Source organism: Lucilia sericata, unplaced genomic scaffold (genome assembly GCF_015586225.1).
Source record: "Lucilia sericata isolate MDLA Ls3-8-SP2 unplaced genomic scaffold, ASM1558622v1 Contig000217F_arrow, whole genome shotgun sequence".
Classification (NCBI taxonomy): Eukaryota; Metazoa; Arthropoda; class Insecta; order Diptera; family Calliphoridae; genus Lucilia; species Lucilia sericata.
This window is the reverse complement of record NW_023994245.1, coordinates 192,854-216,278: the sequence shown is the minus strand read 5'-3', so window position 1 is coordinate 216,278 and position 23,425 is coordinate 192,854. Positions and strand designations below refer to the sequence as shown.

The 23,425-nt window shown below is 26.8% G+C and overlaps 1 protein-coding gene across 5 annotated transcripts; it reads right to left on the bottom strand.

Annotated features, from left to right (window-relative positions):
- Positions 1-907: 907 nt before the first annotated feature.
- On the bottom strand, positions 908-21,115 carry LOC119602268 (acyl-CoA Delta(11) desaturase-like). Of its 5 annotated transcripts, none has more exons than XM_037953695.1 (5): positions 20,988-21,115; positions 2,268-2,566; positions 1,867-2,203; positions 1,611-1,796; positions 908-1,548 (listed from the first exon to the last, which is right to left on the bottom strand). In XM_037953695.1, exons 2-5 carry the CDS (start codon positions 2,548-2,550, stop codon positions 1,230-1,232), a joined length of 1,125 nt encoding a protein of 374 aa, XP_037809623.1. In that variant the 5' UTR covers positions 2,551-2,566; positions 20,988-21,115; the 3' UTR covers positions 908-1,229. The 5 variants fall into 5 exon arrangements, with proteins under 5 accessions (XP_037809623.1, XP_037809620.1, XP_037809622.1 ...); XM_037953692.1 differs by lacking the exon at positions 20,988-21,115 and adding an exon at positions 14,168-14,400; XM_037953694.1 differs by lacking the exon at positions 20,988-21,115 and adding an exon at positions 13,823-14,039.
- Between the last annotated feature and the right edge of the window lie 2,310 nt (positions 21,116-23,425).

The window sequence follows — 23,425 nt, the reverse complement described above, 5'->3', positions numbered from 1 at the left end:
GGCGCAATTTTGAAGATAACTGAATGAAATTTAGTAAATAACTGTTGTATCAGATTCCAAAAAATATTGAAACTGGCTAAGAAAGGTTCTTTTTTGCTTAGACTCTTTAAATTTGTAGGCGAGTATTAAGAAACTCAAATTACCAGGCCTCCAATCGGCCTATACCTTCATAACGGAAGTTGGTCCCCGAACAACTTATAAATCAAAGGTATTATTTGGTCTCCACTAGTTTAATTCAATATAACCACAAATAAGGTAAGAAAAACGAAAGTATACAAGTAATGAAAACAAATCATAACAGTTTTACAGAGTAATACATTATATTGGTGCGAGTATTAGACCACGTAGAAAATACATCCCGAAAATAATCATTAAATACCTAAAATTTCATGTATTTACACACTCCTACATTAATTTTTCCAAACATAAGTTTATAAAATAAACAGAAATAGTGCTTCAAAATTATATTCAGATAGGTTCATATTTAGTATTATGTATTTTCTATAAAAATTATAAATATTTGGATTAACTCTATATAGAATAAATGTTAAAATTTATAAAACTATTACATACACCTTGAAATATTTCTCACTTTGCAAAAGAACTCATTGATTAGCCCTCGTATTCGTCAACAGGTGTTTAATTTTATCTCAACAATTTTCCAAAGAAAAGATTATAAAGAAATTTTGGCCTTCAATGGTGTCACCCAATAAATGGCAGACTATTTATGTTTATACTTTAGCGCAATTAATATTGATTTTTTACTAGCATGACTATAAATATCTAAAAATTCACTTTAAAAGGAAATATTCCATAGATAAGTGTTTTACGATTGCATATTTTGATAAGATTAAATGGACACATGTTTTTGTGTTGAAAAGCACCAAAAATAAAATGAAACTTTTCATTTTGTTTATAAAATAATTTTTGTTTGTTTATTACATCTACATAAATCACATTTTCTTACTCAGTTTAATTTAATCTTGAGGTTTTTTATGTTTTCTTTATAAAAATACACCTTATTAAATAAAAGAAATACTAAATATTAATAAATACAATATTATTTTAAAATTAAAATTATATTTTAATAGTTTTTTTTGCAAAGACCTCAAAATTAGTTTGTTTTTCTTGTTTTACAAATTTGTTTTGCATGCAATTTAAGATTGATTTTATTATTGATTATTCCGGATTTAAGTTTTCAAAAACCCTTCTTGTTTTACATTTACAAATTATTCAGTTTTTTTGTTAAGTGTAATGATGGATTCTTTGTCTTCGGCGGTAATGTCCTTATCGCCATAACCCCAAAGTTCATGGGTGCCATCACCGGTACGTTTTACACGCTTTTCAATGGTTTCGGGAGCAACGGATTTCAAATCATAAGCCCAGCCGATTTTGGCAAAGAAATCAATGAAAGCGGTGGTCAAGTTCATGGAGTAGTTGCCCCATTCGGCGGTCTTGTAATCCCAGGGGAAGACATGATGGTAGTTGTGCCAGCCCTCACCGAAGGCGAAAGCAGCAACGGCAGCATTTTGAGAGGGGTTAATGTTTCTTTTAAAGCAAAAATGTATAAGTTATAAGCTGGAGGAAAGGGGAAGAGAATTTTAACTTACTTGTCATAGGGACGGCCACCGAATTTGTGAGCAGCACTGTTTACACACCAGGTGACATTAAGCAAGAAGCACCAACGGAACATGGTGGCTACAAACCAAGCGTTTAAAAATGATTCATTCCATAAATACATGGGAATAACGGTGGGCAAAATGAAACAGGCCAAAGGCATCAAAGTCATGTAATGTCTAGAAAAAAAAAAATTAAACATAAATATGAAAACCAATTACGATTTTAAAAGTGCTAAATAAAACCTACTTCTTTTGGAACATTAGGATGGGATCGGCTCTCAAGTCGGATAAATCAAGACTCTTGCCCTTGGCAACAACATCGGGATGTTTCTTGCACAACAACCAGCCAACATGTGAGAAGAAGAAACCACGGGTGGCATTATGAGGATCAGCATCGGTTTCAGAGAACTTGTGATGGACACGATGATCACGAGCCCAATGGTAGGCGGCATCTTGGAAGGCAACGGTATTGAAGACAATCAAAATCAAACGCAAAGGCCATTTAGCTTTGTAGGAACGATGGGCCCACAAACGATGAGCTCCGGCAGTAATACCCAAAACACCAATGGAATACAAGAAGATGGCTAGAGGAAATAGGAAGAAATATTAGTTTTCTTTTTCTTGCTTAGTAATATAAAGAAATCTTACAGAAGAATACTGTGGCCCACTTGGCTTTGGCAAAGAACAAATAACCACCATACAAGGCAGCCAAATGCAAATAGCCAAACAAAATAATGTTGCGCCAAACCAATTTCAATTTACGCTTTTCGGCCTTCTTGAATTGGGTAATATCGACGGCCAAAGCACCATCGACGGTATCGGCATCAGCTTCGAAAAGTACACCAGTCTGTTTGGAGGCACCCAATTCAGTGGTGGCGGTGGCCTCCAAGTGCTCATCGTTATTAGAAACTGTAGTCGAACGTGGCGGCATATTGACTACTTATTAACTGTAAACAAAAGGAAATTAATGAGATTAAAATCAATTTTATTATAAAAAAGTGTGAAAACAAATTTATTTCAAAATGATGATAATTTTCAAATAAATAAAAAAGAAGGCAAATAAAAGTCAACTACTAAATACAAGTTATAATAAAGAATTAATTCTTTGGTGGTGTTTTATTTTTAAACAATTATATTTAAAATAATAAATTCATTCCTTTCCAACACTGCCTTATTAGTTATGCATGTACTTTGTGGAAAGTACTATAAGCGACATTTAGTAACAACACTTGTGTGTATTATGCTAAACTCTCCTCTCTGTGTCTCTCGCATAAGTTTATTGAACTCATTCTATATAGTGGCGAGGCTTAATTCAAATTGTTAGTTATGGCGCGATTTTTATTTCTGAACTTTTCAGTTTTCAAATGCAATTTAAATGATAACAATAATTTTGAAAAAGTGACTTTTTTAATAAAGATGGTAAACAATTTGATTATGTTTGCAATTTACATTGTCAAATGTCAGATTTAAAATGTTATAGAAAATTTTATTATCAGATTGGAAAAGTTTAGCGGCTATTGCGCATTTATTTTTTTAGATTAATCTTAAATTTTGTATTATTCGACCTTATCTTCTTTTTAAATTTAAATAGTAAATAGTTCGAAAATAAGAACGTAATTTGAAATAAGTAACAATATTGGTTTTATCCCTTAAAATATTCTACAAAAATGTGTAAAATGATCCATGAAAAAAGTGTTTTTGTATTAAAAATATTGCGTTTAATAACTTCTGAAATTAATAGCTCAAAATAATAATTTTATAAACATAGACTTTTATCAATTTTCTGAGAAAGCAAAATACAAATCATCAAATCTATTCATGAGATTAAAACTAATATGCTAAACTTTCTTATAGAATTATTTAAATGAATATGCTCAAATCACGCCTTTATTTAATTAAGGAAAAAAATAATATTTTTTTCTTGTCACTTAAAATTCGCACTTGACTGTTGTACTGATGGGTCGGTCAGCTTCTACTATTAGACGGACGAAACGTTGCTAACCACACCATAGGCATGTGCACAGTATTTATTTTTTTATTTATTTATTTATTTATGCATATCTGTATGTTTGTTTGTATACATTAATATATATATTTATTTATTAAGCTAATTTATACATTAATTCGAACAAAACATACAAACATACATATATGAATTTACTGATTAGCTAAATCAAATGTATGTATAAAATAATAAATAAATATTAGACGCAAATAATACTTAAAAACTGATGTTCGCATTACATTTCACTGAAAATATTGAATTTATAAGAAAAATTCCTTTACCATGCAGTATTGATTATATAGAAATAATAAATAAAAAAGTTTAAAATTATTGTAGTGTCGATTTACTAGAGAGCAAGCAAATGTTTATAAATGGTATTCTACCCGGTATTTGTCGGGAATATACCGGAGAAATTATTAGAAACTTTTTTATGAAAAAAAACATTTTAGAAATATTCGATTAATGATAAATGACAACAAATACTCATTTTTGTGTTATCACAGATACTTATAGTTCTATACCTAGTTAATCGGGGTTGTCATAAAATCCAATCATTGTCGGAATTGATTTTGAAATGTATATTGAATTTAAGAAGGTCTTTCGATATCTTTTCTAATTTGTTTTTCTGAGGAAACAGTAACTATTTCTTATTTTTCGAATATGGAAAAATAACTTTAGCATTAAGTTCGAAAAATTCTAACTTACAAAATAAAACAATGTTTTTTGAACATTTAAATTTTATTTATTTATTTTATTTATTTATTTATTCAAAAACAATGGCCGTAAGCCGATAGGGCCTAATTGGCTAGTCTACAATTAAATATACTTATAATACAAAAATATTATTGGTACATTATTTAGTAAGAAAATATAACATATATTTATAATTTTTTTTAATTATAATTTTCTTATTTTTAATAGTTAGACTTGAAGTTTTGCACACACTGATTAGGATTCTATAAATTGGTGAAAATAAAGATAATATTATTAGCCTAAAAATGACAGTAAAACATAATAGGAGCGAAATGCAATAAGGTTATATAAAAGATTTTTTGCAACAAATGAGTTATACCAATTAAATATTTTATAAAAACTTAGGGGAAATGGCTGTACAATATACATTTACATAGTGGAATATCATTAAAAATAGGCTCAGGGTTAGTTATGAATTCGACAAAAAAATATTTTTAAATGCATATAATGAATGTGAGAATTTACGTTCCTGGTAAGGAATAACAGTATTCCATAAGCGCGCTATGTTAACTCGAAATGATCTCGTCATAAATAATGAAACATGTGCTGGACATATTAAAGAATGTGTTCTATTTGAAATAGCAAAGTTAAATTTATTCTGCAAATAGTCAGGTTTACCATATTTTATAGTTTTAAAAAAGAAAATCATTTTTCTCAACTGAACATATCGAAAGAAACTACAACCAAGTAAATCAACGTAATATTGAGAAACATGATCACTAATCCGAAGTCCATAAATATAACGTACTACACTATTAAAGGATCTTTTTAATCTGTCAATGTTGGAGTTTGAGGTACATGAGTAAACTTCAATACCATAAATTAATAACGGTAAACACAATGATAAAGCAACACGACGTTTTATTGAAGAGGGCAAGTAAAAACCAATATTATATAACTTTCTCAATGTCCAAGATATTCGTGAAATTACTGAATTTATATGAAAACTAAATGTTAGCTTATCATCCAAAATAATACCAAGTGTTTTATAATGAGGAACAATTTCTAATACTTCGTTATTCAGAATAATGTTTAAAGAAATAGATTGTTTAGAAAATACCATTACCTTGCATTTCATGGCATTTAGTTGTAAGAAGTTACGTTTTGACCAATCAACTAAAAGATCAAGTTCAGAATTAATATGCGCCTCAGAATTTTGTAGAGATAATAAGTCAAACGTTGATAAAAGCTGTATGTCATCAGCATAGGTATAACATTTCAAGAAATTTAATTCATGATAAATGTCATTTATATATAACAAAAATAATAATGGCCCTAACATTGACCCTTGTGGCACACCACGGTAAATTGGAATCCTACTAGAAACTTCACGTTCTATTTGAACAAATTGACTGCGACCATGTAAGAAAGAGTAAATGAGTTTACAGGCACTTGAACTATAACCAAATGTATGTGAGAGCTTATGGATCAACAATGAATGATTAATCGAGTCGAATGCCTTACAATAATCCAAAAAAATTAAAATACTAACCAAATCCTTGTCGAAGTTTTCCCTAATAGTTTCCGTGATTTCCAGAAGTGTGCCAGTAGTACTAAATCCTTTCCTAAAACCTGATTGATGTGGATGAATCAAACTACAACTATTTAGATGATGTAACATTTGTTCCCTAATAATTAGTTCCAAAACTTTTGAACAGACTGACAAAATACTGATAGGACGATAGTCCGAACAATTCCTAGGAATCTTAACTTTAGGAATCGGTACAATCCTACCAACCTTCCAAATTTTAGGAACTACCGATGTTGTCAACACCCTGTTAATAATAAATGTTAAATGTTTTAAAATAGGCAGTATTATGAATTTAAGAAATTTAATATGAATTTGATCAGCACCTACCGCTTGAGATTTGATACTTAAAACTGCATTTAAAACATCAGTTTCCGTAACATTTGCAAAAGTAAATCCTTCAGAGGAAGGTAAATGGTCAAGACCACCATCAGCAGTTCCAGCCATACGGGAAAATTCATTAAACTCGTTCAGTGAAATAGGAAACCGTTCATTTCCTGGTGATTTCACAATTCCTATAGATTTAATCTTGCACCATAACTGTTTCTGATCACATGTAGAAAAAAATCTTAAACAGTACTTCCTGCGAACACCTCTTATGATGGTTTTTAATCTGTTTCTAGCTCTGCGATAAGCTTCAAAATTCCTATCAGACCTATTTTCCCTGTAGGCACGATATGTCAGATCTCTAATACGCTTAGCACTACAAATACACTCTTCATTCATCCAATTATGTACAACGCTTTTAACTACTCTACGATTTGGTACATTATCCTCAAACAAACGATTTAAATTGGAATTAAAACATTCTACACTCTCGTCAACATTCAAACTATCATAGACGCCAGAAAAATTCATAGATTCTAATTGAAGTAAACATTGGTCGTAGCTAAGATTTGAATAATCCCTACAAAGGTATATATCCGGATTTTTAAACTGAGAAATATTATATGTTATAAATATTGCCGCATGATAGGAATTTAGAGCAGGTATTTGAAATTGATGTTTACTACTAACTAATTCTATGTCAGAGACTAGATAAAAATCTATAAGTGATGTAGATAATTGTTGAGGAGAATAATGTGTGGGTAAAGAATTGTGAACTATATATAACGACAGTCGCTCGCAAATTTCGCGAACAATAGCACCATTAATAAAAAGGTTTATATTAAAATCGCCCATCAAAATTATATTATTATACCTAGAAGAGAAATTTTCAAGGACCCTTTCACAACAAAGGAATTGACCATTAGGAAGATATATAACACCTAACAAAGCTACTGAATTGTCCTCTAAAATTATCTCCACGAAAAGTGATTCAACATTAACATCATATTGTTCATCAAAAATATTACCAGTCTTTAAATTATTCCGTATGTATAAGCAAACCCCCCCGCCTCTACAACCACTTCTATCCTTTCTAAAAAGTTTAAAACCAGGAATTGACACAGCCGAATCATAAATAAACTCCTTATACCATGTTTCCGTTATACCAACGGCATCAATATCGCAATCCATTATCAAGTTACGAATTTCATCAAATTTAGTGCTATTTTCTCTAGGAACCAAACTTTGTGCATTGAAGTGTAGAATATTAAAGTTTGCAGAGTTTATTACAGCATTAATTTTACTGCCATCAGAGGCAATTTCACCTAAATTCTCACCTAAATTCATCATAAACCCTAAAGTGTGCACGAAAATCAATCATCCCTATTAAAAACAAATTTAACTTATTTAATATATATAAAGGCAACATAATATAAAGGTCGCAAAAAAGCAAAAATAAATTTAAAAATATTAAAACATTCAAAATTCATTAAAATTCAAAGTATAAAAAATTAAAAGTTTACGAATGTAATAATTATGATTTAGTGATAAATAATAATAATAGTATTTAATATTACAATAAAATAACTTAAATTTCGTATTTAATTTTTTTTTTCTTTTTTATATCAAATTAATTAAATATTCAAATTTTAATAATAATTGAAAAAAAAAAAAAAAAAAAAATAGAGATCATATTTCAAATTTTGTTTTAAAAATTTTAAATAGTTTTAGTAAGTAACAACTACAAGATAACATTATTGTTAAAAAAGGCACAAATTGTAATTGCATTTTTTATTTTATTTTATAAAAAACTAATAACAAATCATCATTATTGTGCTCAAATATTTAATTTTTTAATTTAGTTAATTTTTTATTATTTTGTTTTTCAATTTAGTTTGTAATACGATTCAATTATTTTAAATTAGCATTTGTATGTATTTATTATGTAGAAAAGAGAAAATACAAATTAAAAAGAAAAAAAGTTTTATTAAATAGTTTTATTTATTTAAATTCAATTGATATTAATTGTCTTCAAATGTATTTTTTCCTTTTCAATAATGTTGAATTTCTATTATATACTTTAAGTTGGCATATGTATTAATTATGTATTAATGGGTACACTAAATTATTTACTTTTTATTTTCATAATTGTATATAGATATATCAAATACATGTAAATTTATCCAATTTACACTGAGTTAATAATTTTAATTCTAATTAGTTTAAATTATAGTTATTAATAAATTTTGAGTAATAAGGTTTTTATTTGTATATTAAACAAATTAAGTAATTAATAAACATTAAATTAATATGGTAAGTGTTTCAGATTCTATTATTAGTTCAGTTTTGTTCAAATAAGTATTTGTAATTTCCATTTAAATAAAAAAATAAAAAAAAATATCAATTTAATTGTGTACAAAAATTATTTTTATTATCCTCTGAAAATTTTCTATTATAAATTTATCAGTTGGGCAACTAAAAATATGTTATATAACAATATTTCAAATTATTAATTAAAATGTATTTAATTTAGGCATTAATAATCAATAAATATGAAATATGTTATAAAATTAATAATAAAGAAATACAAATACAATTTGAGTTGAATATTATTAATAAAATAACTTTAATAGTATTATTACTTTAAAAGTATTATTAATAAGTTTGATTAATTACTCTCAAGATTTGCAGTAAATATGTAATTAATATTTCAAAATAAATATCTAATATTACGAAGGAGAAAAAAAAATTAAAAAAATTAGAAAAAAAAAATTATAAATATATTAGTGTACACCTAGAGAAAAATACATATGTTTTATAGAATGAAATTATTAACTACATGTGTGATTATACTACACATGAGAAAAAATATCTAAATAATCAAATGCCAATTTTAAGTACTATACAAAAGGATATAAGTATGAATGATATAAATGTATAATTTTCATTTTAAAATAATATAATAATTGCAATACAATAACTATAATATCAATATAATAATAATTACCTGATGATAACAATAATTTATAACAAATACAATTTATTTTATATTATTAAATTACACTTATTACTAATTATTATCATCTTCAGGAAGATTCAAACAGCCATCCAATAGGTTTGCACACTGCTGGCTATCCAACAAAATATTTTTTCCGTCCAGCATAAGAATTTTGGCTTTAGGGTTGTCCATATTTAATAGATAAAATTTTTTTATTTTCTTCTCAGACAAAAGTTTGCGACAAAGATAATTTAGTTTGCCAGACGATGGGGACAAATTGTCGTTCAGATAAATTCTGGATTCAATGGTTCCACCTATGATTTTATTTAGCAATAACGGTTCTGATTTGTGGTAATTTTTCATGATGGTGTCACGTAATTGCACGGAATTCAATTTTACTATAAAGTATTTTCTATGTTTTATGTAACAGCAATGATTAATATCTGAGAGGCTAATATCCACTCCAACAAATTTGGCTATTTTAATTGTGTTTTCACGTATCTTTTCGATGGTACAATTTAATCCACTTATCAAAATATCCGATCGATTTAAGCGTCTTTCCAACATATTGTTCTTGTATTGAAGTTGATGATATTTGTTCTCATACGCTTTATCTGTATTTTTGACACAAGAGTAACAATTAGCAACATCCGATTTAATATTAGCAATTTCAGTATTGACTTCTTTACGAAAATCATTAACCATCTGGACTACTTTAGTTTCTAGGTTTAAAAATCCGTTATCCATTCGATGCTCAATATTTACTTTGGTATCCTCAATTTTATTTTCTATTGAAATTTTAATTTCTTCCATTCGTTTGATAATGTCATTGTTAGTATTTTCACCAACTCCAATGCCTTTTTTACAATCATTACACAAAAATTTAGAAATATTTTTACGAACGGCATTTAATAATTGTTCAGTGACACCAGCACACTTGTTATGAAAGTAAAGACCACAACTTCCACATCCAATACTAGGATTAGTTTTTGTTATATTCGTGTGGCAAATAGGACACTGGACAGGATTCTTTGGTGACATTATGAGAATGTATTAATTTATATTATTTATTTATTAGAGTATGTGTGAATAAATGTAGATTTGTTTTTTTTTTTTTTTTATTTATTTTTTTTTTTTTTTTTTTTATTATTAATTAGATGTTGGGTTGAAACTAGTTTAATTTTAACTTTTACACATATTAATAGTAAAATGCAGTATTATTTTCTTTTCACCAAAAATATTATTAATTAATGTATTTGTGTGCGTAAATTATTGTATTGTTTATTTATTTTGTTTTATTTTTTTATCCATGAAGTTGACAACACTAAATATTTCTTATATGAATCTTTCAAATTCCTTTTATCCACAACATTCTTCCCACTAAATGTTACTTTTAAGATCTTTACTCTCCATCATTTCTTACATTTATTCTGTCCTTCATATGTATGTGTTTAAATCAAACGTTATATTGATATCATGTATATGTATATACATATATGGAAACAAATGTAGATTTATTCTATTGTAGTTTTTGGTGTCCATTAAATGTTGTGTTGAATTTTGATTTATTTATATTTATTTCACTTATATAGATTGTAATATGCATTAATATGAGAAAAATAATTTTTAAAGCAATTAAAATATTTATTTGTATTTTGTAAAATTAATTAGATGTTGGGTTGAAACTTGTTTAATTCTAACTTTTACACATATTAATAGTAAACTATCCACCAAAAATATTGGTAATTAATGTATTTGTGTGCGTAAATGATTGTATATTTGATTTATCTTGTTTTATTTTTTTATTCATCAAGATGACAACACTAAATATTTCTTTCTTCAAATTCCTTTTATCCACAATATTCTTCCCACTAAATGTTACTTTTAAAATCTTTTACTCTCCGTAATTTTTTTTTTTGCATTTATTTTATCCTTCATATGTATGTGTTTAAATCAAACGTTATATTGATATCATGTTTATTGATATCATGTATATGCATATACATAAATGGAAACACATGTAGATTTATTCTGTTTTAATTTTTAGTGTCAATTAAATGTTGTGTTGAATTTTAATTTATTTATATTTATTTCACTTTTGCGGATTGTAATATGCATTAATATGAGAAAAGTAATATTTAAAGTAGTTAAAGTAGTTTAAAGTAGTTAAAATATCATGTATGTTTTTTTTTTTTTTTTTTTTTTTTAGCTTGTCTTAACACCAAGTCAATGTGAGATATTCCAGTCAAATTTATTTTGTTAAAGTTTTTCGGGATTATTATCAAAACACACTTATATTTATATTCAATAAGCTCAGAATTAAATATTAATCACTTTTTTACATAGATCATATTTTATAATTCAAATTATTTAATATTTTCAAAGATTTTTTTGCTTTTGCTTCACGACCGCGAATTTTTCTCAACCGCACATATTGACGTTGCCAGATATTTTTCTATATTTAAATTTTTTAACTTTTTAAGAAGTTGGAAATTTTCGAAAATTTTATTTTATTTCTTAAAAATACATACATTTGGAATACGTTCTCCAAAGGTACGTATTAGAAAAACCATTTTTGAGAAATTCGAACATTATTTCGAAAGTTAAAAAATTTTTTTTTTTTTAATAAAATCAAAATGGTTATTTAATTTTGATTTACAACAATATATCAACAATATCAAATCAAATTAATATACATATTTCGATAATCATACAGTTTTAAAAAAGTTTGGGAATTCGAATATAATTTCGAAAAGTTCAAATTAATATAGATTTCGACATTTATTTTTTAAAAATAATTTTGGAATGCCTTTTCCAACATTACAAATTGAAAAACAGTTTTTGAGAAGTTTTAATATTCGAACATAATTTCAAAATTTTCGAAAATTAAAAACTTAAATTTTTTTAATAAATTTTTTTTTTATAAAATTAAAATTATTTAATTGCGATTAACAATTGGATTGACTTAACCAACATTACAAATTAATATATTCTGAAAATTATAGTTTTTAACAAGTTTGAAAATTCGAATATAATTTCAAAAAATTTAAATTAAAATAGATTTTTAAAGTTATCTTTTAAAAATACATTTGGAATGCCTATTCCAACATTACAAATTGGAAAACAGTTTTAAAGAAGTTTTAATATTCGAACATAATTTCGAAATTTTGAAAATTAAATTAAATTTTTTTTTTTTAATAAAAAATGTTTTTTTTATAAAATTAAAATAATTATTAAATTTTGATTTACAATTGCGTTGACTTAAAAACATTTGAAATTAATATATTTTCAAAATTATATATTTTTTAAAAAGTTTGAAAATTCGAATATAATTTCGAAAATACTTAAATTCCAAACAAAAAATTTGGAAATATCATTAAATCAATAAAACGAAATATAGTACAGTAATTGCAGATAATTTAAAAAATATTTTATAATGAGAGTTATTTTGCTTAACTGGTATTACGAAATTAGTCTGATCTTTATCGTTTAAGCTTAACAATATTTTAATACAGATTAAAGTTAAAAAAATTGTCATGTAAAAATCTTATTATTAAATTACATTTTATCTTTTTTTTTTTTTTGAGATTTAAAAATATTTGTAAAGCGTGTTTTGTTAAACACGCAATTTAAGTTTAAAACTTTCATCTGTTAAATGGTTTATCGAGTAACATATATACATACATATTTGTGTTATTTTCACTCTATTATTCATTGTATTAGAATTGGCTTGAAAAAGTCCAACTTGAATACATTTACTATAAAAACAGAAGGCGTTAGAAAAAAACTGGTTTCAATCACTAGCAAATTTCGCCGGCTTTATTCTTATTCTAGTTGGTTACTCAAGAAAGAAAAAAAAACATACGATACTATATACATAAAAATGTTTACTTAAAAGAAAGACTCTTTAAAGAGACACGTTTTTTAAATAAATATTAATTTTATTTAATATTTTTTAATTTTTAAAATAAACAAGGATTGCAGAAATGTCAAAAAGTGACACTGACATATTAAATAATCGCAGTTGTACAGTTTTAATGGCCAAAAAAAGAAGAATACATATAAGTTAAACGAACTATATAAAATAGAATGTATTGTTACGTCATGCTAATTTTTAAGGGTTCAAATAGAAAACTATGAATTTCTATAAGATATTAACATAAAAATTCCTTTTTATTATGTCCTTAATAAAACTTTAATAAATTTAAGCAAAAAAACATGTCATTTTAAAGAAAGTTTTGTAAAAATATTATGACGTGTACTTGTTGTGTAGTTGTGGGGGTTTTCGTAATTTTATATATTTTTTCACTTTTTCTTTATCAAGTAATGGAATAAACCAAAGCTTTTTTTTGGTTTTGTGGTTTTAAAATTTAATTTAAGTATAAAGTTAATTTTGACATTAAAATTCTCATTGTTAAAAGTATATTTAATTTTTATTATTGAACTGTCTTTTTAAATGATTTCTTTTTCGCAATTAGTTTATTTATTTTTTTTGGCAAATAATGTTAAAAAAATATGTATCTCTATTTAAATGCACATACGATTTTTTCATACAATAGATTTCTTTTGTTCTTGTGGTTGTTGGTTATTACTTTATTATTTTCTACGTGGTGTCTTCTACTATGATCACACTCTAAACTAAAACGTTTCACTAGATAAAAACAACTAAACTTTTGTATCTGAACATTTCAATGTGGCAGGCAGGCAGGCAGTTGGTTACGAATACGTACGAGAGTACATTAACAAAAATATATGTATGTATTTTCTTTTTAGTATTTTTCCTTTATTGTTGTTATTCGTATACTTTTTTGTTATAAATTTGATTTACCAACATAACAAAAACTACAACACATAGAAAATACTTAATAAAATGTGCGAACATTAAGCTAAATATGTATACTCTCTTTTCTTTTTTGTTGCTAAAAAAACACACTCACATTTCTTTTTGTTTAGTTTAATAATAAAGTACTGTATAGATACTTTGATTTTTTCGAAATTCTCACTCTCTAACGATTTTTTACTCTCTGTGTATCGCGTTATTTAGATGTCAACACGTTGCCGTCAAAATATAAACTTCTTGAATATAATTTAAGTATCCGGTATTTAAAGGCTTCTTGAATGAAATTTTTTTGCTAAAACCAGCGTTTATTATTATTACTATTGTTGAATGGTTCTTGTATTTGTGAAATTATCGATCGTTTATGATCGTGTACTCCGTTTATGATCGTGTACTCCGTCTGCCATCGTAATTCTTATGCAAATCGTTTAATCGCCGCCGTGTCGGTAATCCAAGTTTTTTTCTAACCTAATCAATTGCAAATTTTTTATTAGTACCAATTACTATCTCTGATGTAGTTTAAATGGGTGTATTTTTTTTTTTTTAAGGATTGCTGTATTTAGTTTTAAAGATCGAACTGACGAATTCGTGAGCGAATAAGCTTTGCATGAAAATATATATGTATATTGGCAGCAAAATCAACATAAAAATAATGACGCCGTATTGACATATTCGTGATGGAATGGGTTGCGATATATGGAAAGCTCGCGAATTTTTCGAGAACTTACAGACGCCACTTGTGCTACTTTTAAATTACTCTCTAACTTGAGCGGTCTTGTTAGAGAGAGAAATTGATTAGATTCGCCAAAGACAAACTCTTAATATAGTCCAGATAACTAAAGGACGGGTATTTAGTTTTAAAAATCGAACTGGCGAATTCGTGAGCGAATGAGCTTTGCATTGAAAATATATATTATATATTGAGGCCGTATTGACACATTCGTGATCAAATAGGTTAAAATATATGGAAAGCTCACGAACTTTTGTCGCCACTTGGTTAATTGTGATGCTCTTAAATTACTCTCTAATTTGGGCGGTCATGTTAGAAAGAGATGGAAACATTTCGGTACTTCTATAAAATTGATTAGATTCGTTAAAGACATATTCTTAATACAGTCCAGAATCTGGACTCCAGATCACTAAAGAGGTTTGTATCAAGATATTTTAGCATGAGCTCTTGAAGAGTAGGGTTGTCGTATAAGAGATGTTATACCGAATCGTAATGGCGGAAATCTTTATAAATAAATGTAATCTCTATAAATAAATGTAATGTTTGTTCATAATCGATAAACTTAAGAACTACTGCACCTCCGAATGGAGCAAAATTTCTAATATGTATTCAGGAGGACGTGAGGACTCCTGATAAGATTTAAAACTATCCGTTAGATGGCGTCGCAGTATTAAATTTTGAGTTAATTATACTTAAACCGCCGAAACGATTATTTTAAATTTTGAGAGTTATGTAGATCAAGGGTCTGCGGACCGGGCACCACTATTAACAAAATAATCATACATTTTAGCAGTGTTTCGGCCCCAGAATTCAAACACATGAATATTGAAATAAACACTTATTTTAGCTGACATAACTAAAGTTTTGATCGATATGGTAAATGTCCAATAATTTGGAACTCTAGGAGCTTTAATATTTTAACCTTAATTTCCAGAATTGTTTAAAAAATCAAAAATTCTCAAAAATTTGGAAAAAAAAAATTAATATAATTTATTGCTATTTAAGGAAAGTAGATTATCTTGGAATTGAAATCTCAGTCTAAAATAATGTCGAGATATTTTTTCTATTTATGTATGAATTCTTTTACATTCTTTTGTCTGTTTTCTTCATTCTTTTTTTAGTTCAAATTTTGCGATTTAAATAAATGTTTAGCCTTTAATCCATAATTTATATTTTAACCTGGAATCATACGCTAAAAAAACGTTTATGCTGTCGTCAAAGGGTTTAAAGAATGAATTAATATTGCTTTTCAAAAACTAAGTAAAAAAAACAGAATAGGGTTTTCAAAATAATAAATATTTAATGTGTATTTTCATTGATCGTTTAGTTAGATCCCTCAGAATGTCTGTTGAAACTAAAGGACAGAATATTATATTTAATTATGTTAATTTTGCATGTGATTTAATTGGACAACTATGGGATGTTACAAGTAATTTTTCTGAAAAACATTTTGAGTATTTTAAAGTAAAGATCTCATTCTTTGTTGATGCTAAGAATCTTAATAGAAGGTATAGATAGAGTCGTATGATTTTCTTAAAATTAAACGTTATGAATTTCATAATATTGGTTTTTACGTATAAAAAATAGAATAGGAAATTTTGCAATTAGTTTTAATATATTAATACCCTACAATAACTTAAGGTTGAAAAGGGTTAAATATACTGTGTGTAAAGAGGACCTTTCGTCTGACTTGGAAAGTTCATAGTCAAACTTTGAGTTAATTAAAGGCTACGACGCAAATATGAGTCGAAACTGTTATGAAGATTGTTTAAAAATAGTCGCGGATAGGGTAACGAAAAGATGTGAGTGTATAATGACTATATTTAAGAATCATAAGAGAGTTAAATGTCATCAAAAATCTTATAAAATATTGACTAGAAACTTTTATCAATATTGGTAATAGAATTATTTGAGGCAGGAAACTATTATCGAAAAGGCCCATAATGTGTATATGTAACGGTATTATTTGGTCGATAATGTAAGAACTTTTATTACAACTATCAAATTAAACGTTCTTAAATGTTTTCTATTATTTTCTTATATTTGTTTTGATTTTAGTTTTGCGTGTTTTGTGTTACTTTCTATTTTTGTATTTACATAAAATTATAGACCTGATATGGCGCAAAAACGGACGTCATTAAATCCCTCTATCTATTTGGATCTAGAACATATACATGCATACATATGCAGTAATTCAAAAATAATCACTGTGAAAATTAACTCTCGCATTACATAATCATTAATCATTATTATCTACATTAACGTGAAGGAAACTAAAAACGGAATCCACAAACTTAATATTCGTCTTAAAACAAAATAGGAAGAAACACTCTAAATACATATTAACGTAAAAATTGGGTTTTCAGTTGAAATAAAATAATTTTTTTTTTTTTCAATTAATTAATATTTTAGTTTACATTAATTTTTATCAGCAAAAATGCTCAATATCCGTTGTTGTTATTAATATTTTGTTTTTTAATCTGTTTTATTAAATGAAAATGATTAGGAAATAATTATTAACTTGGTAAATCTGCTATAAAATTCGATTATTTTCACCGCTACAACGCATTTGCAAAACTAAAAAGCTATAAAAATGCTACTATATTTAATAATTATTTCTTATCAATGGTTAAACTTCAGACATTTGGTTTAGCACTTGCCAAGACGTTAGTATATTTCCAAAAATTTGAACAACAGACATTAAAATACATGCAATCATTTTTAAAAAACTATATTAAATTTGCCTACACGCAGGAAATTTCATTAGATAAGTTGTTTTCAATTAAAATTTATTTTAAGTACTATTTATGGAAATTATTTGAATATGTTCAACAAGTTGTGAAATATCTTCAATATAAAATCTAATCTAAAAGCTAAGTTCCTCTAGAATTTAATGTGTTATTATCGTTAAAACCCATACTTCACTACTTTTGTATTTACCCTACTAATCTGCTCCATTATTTTGTTCGGGTGGTAATTGATTAAAGTTCGATTGCGTTTCCCGCTACTATAAATATAAACAAATAAATAAATAATAAATAAACATAAATAAAAGTTTAATTTATTTACACTTATTTCTTTCTTTTATATTTTGTATTTCATTACACTATCTGTCAAGTTTAAGGTTTTTATAGGTGTATTTTATTTACACAAGTCTCTGTCTGCATTTACGTACTTTGGCATTGAGGGTTTTTTTTCCAAATCGTATCTTCTTTTTTTAAATAGTATATTGTAGATAAGCTGTTAATAAATTTATTAATGTTTATAATGGAATTTCATTATATTTGACTATCGGAAACACCTGCAAAGTTTTAATTAGAAATTATGTATATTTTAATTGTTTGGACTTTCAAAGTGGATTCAAAGTTCTTAAAAGTATTTTATTTCGGGGAGAGATAAAAAGATTTAAAGGTAAATCAGCGGAAATTCAATGCAAATAGTTTTGTGTTAACTTCGATATTAAAACTTGAGAGATAATCATTCTTGTCATCCTCAGATAGAAGATACTCTCCGAAAGCTTATTAAAGGCTATTTACCAAAAATATGTAGTTCTTTCAACGAAAAAATCTATTTTCACCGAAATTTTTTTTTATTGAAAAAGTTCCATTTCATCATTCAATCAGAGAAAAACTGAAATTTTATTAAATTGTTATTGTCTTCAAATTCAAAACAACAAGATTTCTCATTTCGCAAAAAAACAAAAAATCAACAATCTATTTATAAGTATTTATGCATCAATCATTATTTTAAATTTAATTAAATAATTCTAACCTTTAACCGAACACAAAAGTTGTAAAAATAAAATTTTGAAATTGCAGACATCTCTCAATCTTTCTAATACAAATGTATATCCTTTCAACTCACAGTCACGTTGGGCTTTCGTGTCTGTATATTGAAACGCTTTCTTTATTGTTGAATTTCATTCTTATCAAATATAGCTCAACAGGTCTGAGAAACAAATACACAATAATAAACCAAATTATTTTATAATCACTTTCAGTGTTGGCAATTATTCGTTCTATAATTATCAAATGGTGGGCGAAATAATCGGTTATTAAGATTAAATTTAGATTTTTAAAGTTGAATTTAATAATTTCAGTTTATCCTTTTTAATTAAAGAATGTACATAACTATTTTGGGCCAAAATTTAAACAGATTCCTTAATTTATTTTACTATTCACCAATTTATATTTTTTTCTTTACAATTAAAGATTAATCTGTTAAAACATATGATTCAATTATTCGAATAATCACAACTTTAAATAAATATTTGTCCACTAATGCATACTTAGACAAAAACACTTTTATTATTGTAAATTATACTAATAAAAAAATAATAACAATAATATTGTGGACATAATAAACAACTGTTGACTGGCTGGTGGCTATCAAAATTTAGTCATCCACAAAGCTGGTTATATTAAATATGAGTAAAATGAAAAAGAAAACAAACTAAATAAATTCTGGGGTCCAAAGTTTAAAATCTCACGTTTTTTCGATAAAAATAAGAAAAACACACAAATTCGTATGTCTATATGCCGGCTACTTGAGTTTATAGAGAGACTTTATATGCAAATATAAAATTCAAATTGGAAATTAAAAACCCATTTATTTATGCACACGTACTACAAGTATGCAGCCAGTAAAGAAACGCATTCGACACCTCTTAGACTTATTAGACTTTCATGACCTATTTTAATACAATGCTTGTAAAATTGGATTTTTTCTAATTTTACATACTAAAGACAAACAGACAGACAGACTAAATACATTTATACATATGTACCTTCTAATTATTTTGGCAAATATAGTGGGACAGAATTTGCTTGTATATGTATATTTATAATTCGTACATTAGAAGAACTTTGAAATAGAAATTTGAAGGAATTAATACTTTAAACATTTCAATAAACCTTGAACTTGCTTATTTATAACTAGAAATATCGCAATGAATAAACACTTCAATCGAACCCAAATTTCAGTTCATAAAGCCCTTGTAAGGTAGGTCATCTTCCGAAAATAATCTTATGTTATTATCGAGTTCATTCTGAAATTAAATTTCAGACCCAAAAGTACATTGGAGGTTCATATCTATGCGAGTAAAAATATTGTTGATAAAAAGAAACAGAAATACAATTTGCTGAAATTCGAGAATATCAGTCTAAAATTGTACGAATCATCATTCCGAACTTTAGGATAGGTTGATGTATCTACATCAAATGTATCTACATCAAATCAAAAACTATCGGGCCTGTTGTGCGCTCCTTTTCATGGAAAATGTTTGTTGGTAAAAACAAAAACTAAATGTATTATCGTCAGATGTTCAGAAACTCAGTTTCCTGGACGTAATTCCTAAGAATTTTCTTATCAGTGTTCGTGAGGGATATTACATCCGGAATAATATCACTTCCAAGATATTTGGATTTAATTTCGGTGAAAGCCTGACAATGGCAAAGAAAGTGCTCCAGAGTTTCACTGTCCTCTCTACATTCGTCTGAATCCACACGTCCAATTTTGTATAGGTGTGCCCGTAATCCTGTGTGTCCACTCAGTATACGTACCATCATGCTAACCTCAGACTTGTTCATTTTAAGGAGGCTTCTCGTCCTGCTCTCGTTAGGATCACCCCATAGGATCTTTGTGGTTTTCCAAGAGGCCTTATGGGTTTCTCTCACCCATAATTTCCGAACTTTAGTTTCAATTTATTTTAAATACATCAAATTTGGTAAAGGGCTCGTCATGGCTGAGAATAGTTTCTACTTACACAAATTCTCATTTCGGACTACTGGCTCTACGTCCCAATTTATCTATTGTTATGTCTCACAATTGCAAGCGGAATAAATAGAAACAAGAAAGTACATTGAAGGGGTTCAGTTGTATGCGGGCAAAGTGAGGCAATGGGTCGATAATTAACTAATTTCCTTGGGCCCAAAAATCTTACGTAATTTCATTAAACTATCTTGTATATTGCAACCTGTACCATTGCTCACTTTGCTTTAACATGGAAAGAAAGTAAAAAATAGAAAATGATTTCTCCTACATTTTTAACTTTCACACAAACTCTATGTCACTTTGACCTTCAAAAGACAATTTCATTCATGTCCTTAAAACCAGTAATTTAAGTTCAATTATAATATAGTTAATTGCTTTGTAAATTATAATTATTTTTACATATTATAGTTTTACTTACCATTTTAACAAAAACACTTCTAAAATTTTAATTTGTTAAGTTTTTTCAAAAATATAATTTTTGGTTAATAATCGATACAACAAACAAGTAGCTTATTTACTTTTTGCAAACTTACCTCATGTGCCAGACATGGAAAATTGAAACTTTGTAATAAAACTAATTTCTACCAATAAAGTATGTTCTTAAAAGTACGTACTAAATAAGACATGGGTCAAAGAATTATATTTTATATTTATTGGCTAGACTATAGACTACTTGATTAGTCTACGAATAATGTATAGAACTAGACTATGAATAGTCTACTGTTATAGTCTTTTGATTAGTCCTACATACATACATATGTATGAATATTAGAGTGTAGGACTATTTCCTTATCTGTCGCACAAACCGATATCAATGATGTTTTAGCTGGATTTAATCTCTTCTCACCAAACAATTTCAAAATCAAATAAGAGCTAATTTTATACTTTTTTAAATGTCAAAAGTGACACCTCTGTGTACTTTGTGACTGTGGTGCCCTTTGATCTCAAAAAATTCAATAGTACAGACTTTTCCATCCTTGTCCTGTCCTGACAGCTGGTATGTAAAGAGTTGCCAGATTTAGGATTTTAGTATTAAAAATATCCTATTAGCGGGTTTCTTATAAGACAACTTTTGAACAACTGACTTTTATCGAGGATTGAAAACGAGGATTTGTTGATAAACTCTACAAAAAATTTCCTTTATAGGTGTAGGAGGTAGGTCAAATTAGCCTAATTTTGTCGACAGAGAAATACAAAGAAAGAATTCCTCCAGATCATTAATAATATATTTAATTTCAGATATTTGACCAACTTATTTACAAACTTCTAAAATAATCAATAATTAATTGATAATTGCATTATAGACTTTTTTTCTCGACTTTCGACTTTTTCCAACAAAAAGTCGATTCTTCGATTTTCAAAAATGTCAATTTAAAAAATAAGAAAACCCTATAAAAAATATCATCACTAGATGAAAAAGAGCAAACTTTAGTGGTGATATTTCGCCGATTAGTTAGTTAGTGACGATACAAATCGTGGTGAAAAAAAAATTCCCCACAATGCAATCCTAAAAGCACGCTGAGTTTTTTAACGTGGTGAGAAAACAAACAACAAGGTGGCTCAGAGAGAGCACAAAACGCCACAGAGTGGGTTGGTAGTAAAAAAACACACACACAACAAACAAACAAAAACCAAGCGCACCCCCACCCCATATTTCTTTATTTTTTGATGCAACAAATGGAGAAAAAATCGTAATTTTTGGAATATCGTAAATTTCAAAATATCGTATATTTTCAAAATATCGTAAATTTCCAAATATCGCAATTTTTTTAAATATCGTAAATTTTCAAATATCGTAAATTTTCTAAATATCGTAAATTTTCAAATATCGTATGACCAAATATCATAAATTTTTCAAATACCGTAAATTATCGTACATTTTTCAAATATCGAAAATTTTCAAATATCGTAAATTTTCAAAATATCGTAAATTTTAAATATTTTAATTTTCAAATATCGGTAATTTTCAAATATCGTAAATTTTCAAATATCGTAAATTTTTACAATATCGTTTTATTTTTTAAATTTGTAAATTTCCAAATATCGTAAATTTTTCAAATATCGTAAATTATTCAAATATCGTAAATTTTTCAAATATCGTAAATTTTTCAAATATCGTAAATTTTCAAATATCGTAAATTTTCTAAATATCGTAAATTTTGAATATCGTAATTTTCAAATATCAGTAATTTTCAAATATCGTAAATTTTCAAATATTGTTAATTTTTCAAATATCGTAAATTTTTCAAATATCGTAAATTTTCAAATATCGTAAAAATCCAAAAATTTTAATTTACCAGCAGTTAATTTAAAAAGTCGCTAAATAAAGCACCTGTTTATTTATTAAAACAGGATGGATTAGAAAATAAAAATAACGTAAGAAAATAAAAATACAACAAACAAACAAAATCAATTTTCGGGCGCTACAAAATAAAAAATAACACTAATTTTTTACAATAATTTTTAGGAGATTATAATAGAAAGAATATGTAATAGTTTTAGTAAAAAAGTGTTGGTGGTTGCATTTTTTTTCAACCTATATTTTCTCAATCAATTAAAAATTTTCATTTTTATGGGAAATCTAGAAAAATTGGCTCGAGCTGACGAGCGATCATCGATATATGTAGATAGACTTCAAATATTTTGGAAATATCATAAAAACAAAACAAAAAAGCTTTTTCGAAGCTTAGACCTGGTTTACACTGGCAAACTTTTGTTGAGAAACTTTTTGTGTGTGACAGAAAGAGATCGTTATATTTCTTTCTCTATCTCTCCCACACAAAAATCAAAAGTTTGCCAGTGTGAATCAGGTCTTAGTGTATGTACTACAAATTTCAGTAAAACATGTAGAAATAA

Excerpts from the sequence above, each read along its gene's own strand:
- LOC119602268 (XM_037953695.1), bottom strand. The coding sequence starts at position 2,550 with ATGCCGCCACGTTCGACTACAGTTTCTAATAACGATGAGCACTTGGAG. Across the intron at positions 2,204-2,267 it reads GTGGGCCACAGTATTCTTCT|CCATCTTCTTGTATTCCATT; the intron begins GTAAGATTTCTT and ends TATTTCCTCTAG. Across the intron at positions 1,797-1,866 it reads ATCCTAATGTTCCAAAAGAA|ACATTACATGACTTTGATGC; the intron begins GTAGGTTTTATT and ends TTTTTTTTCTAG.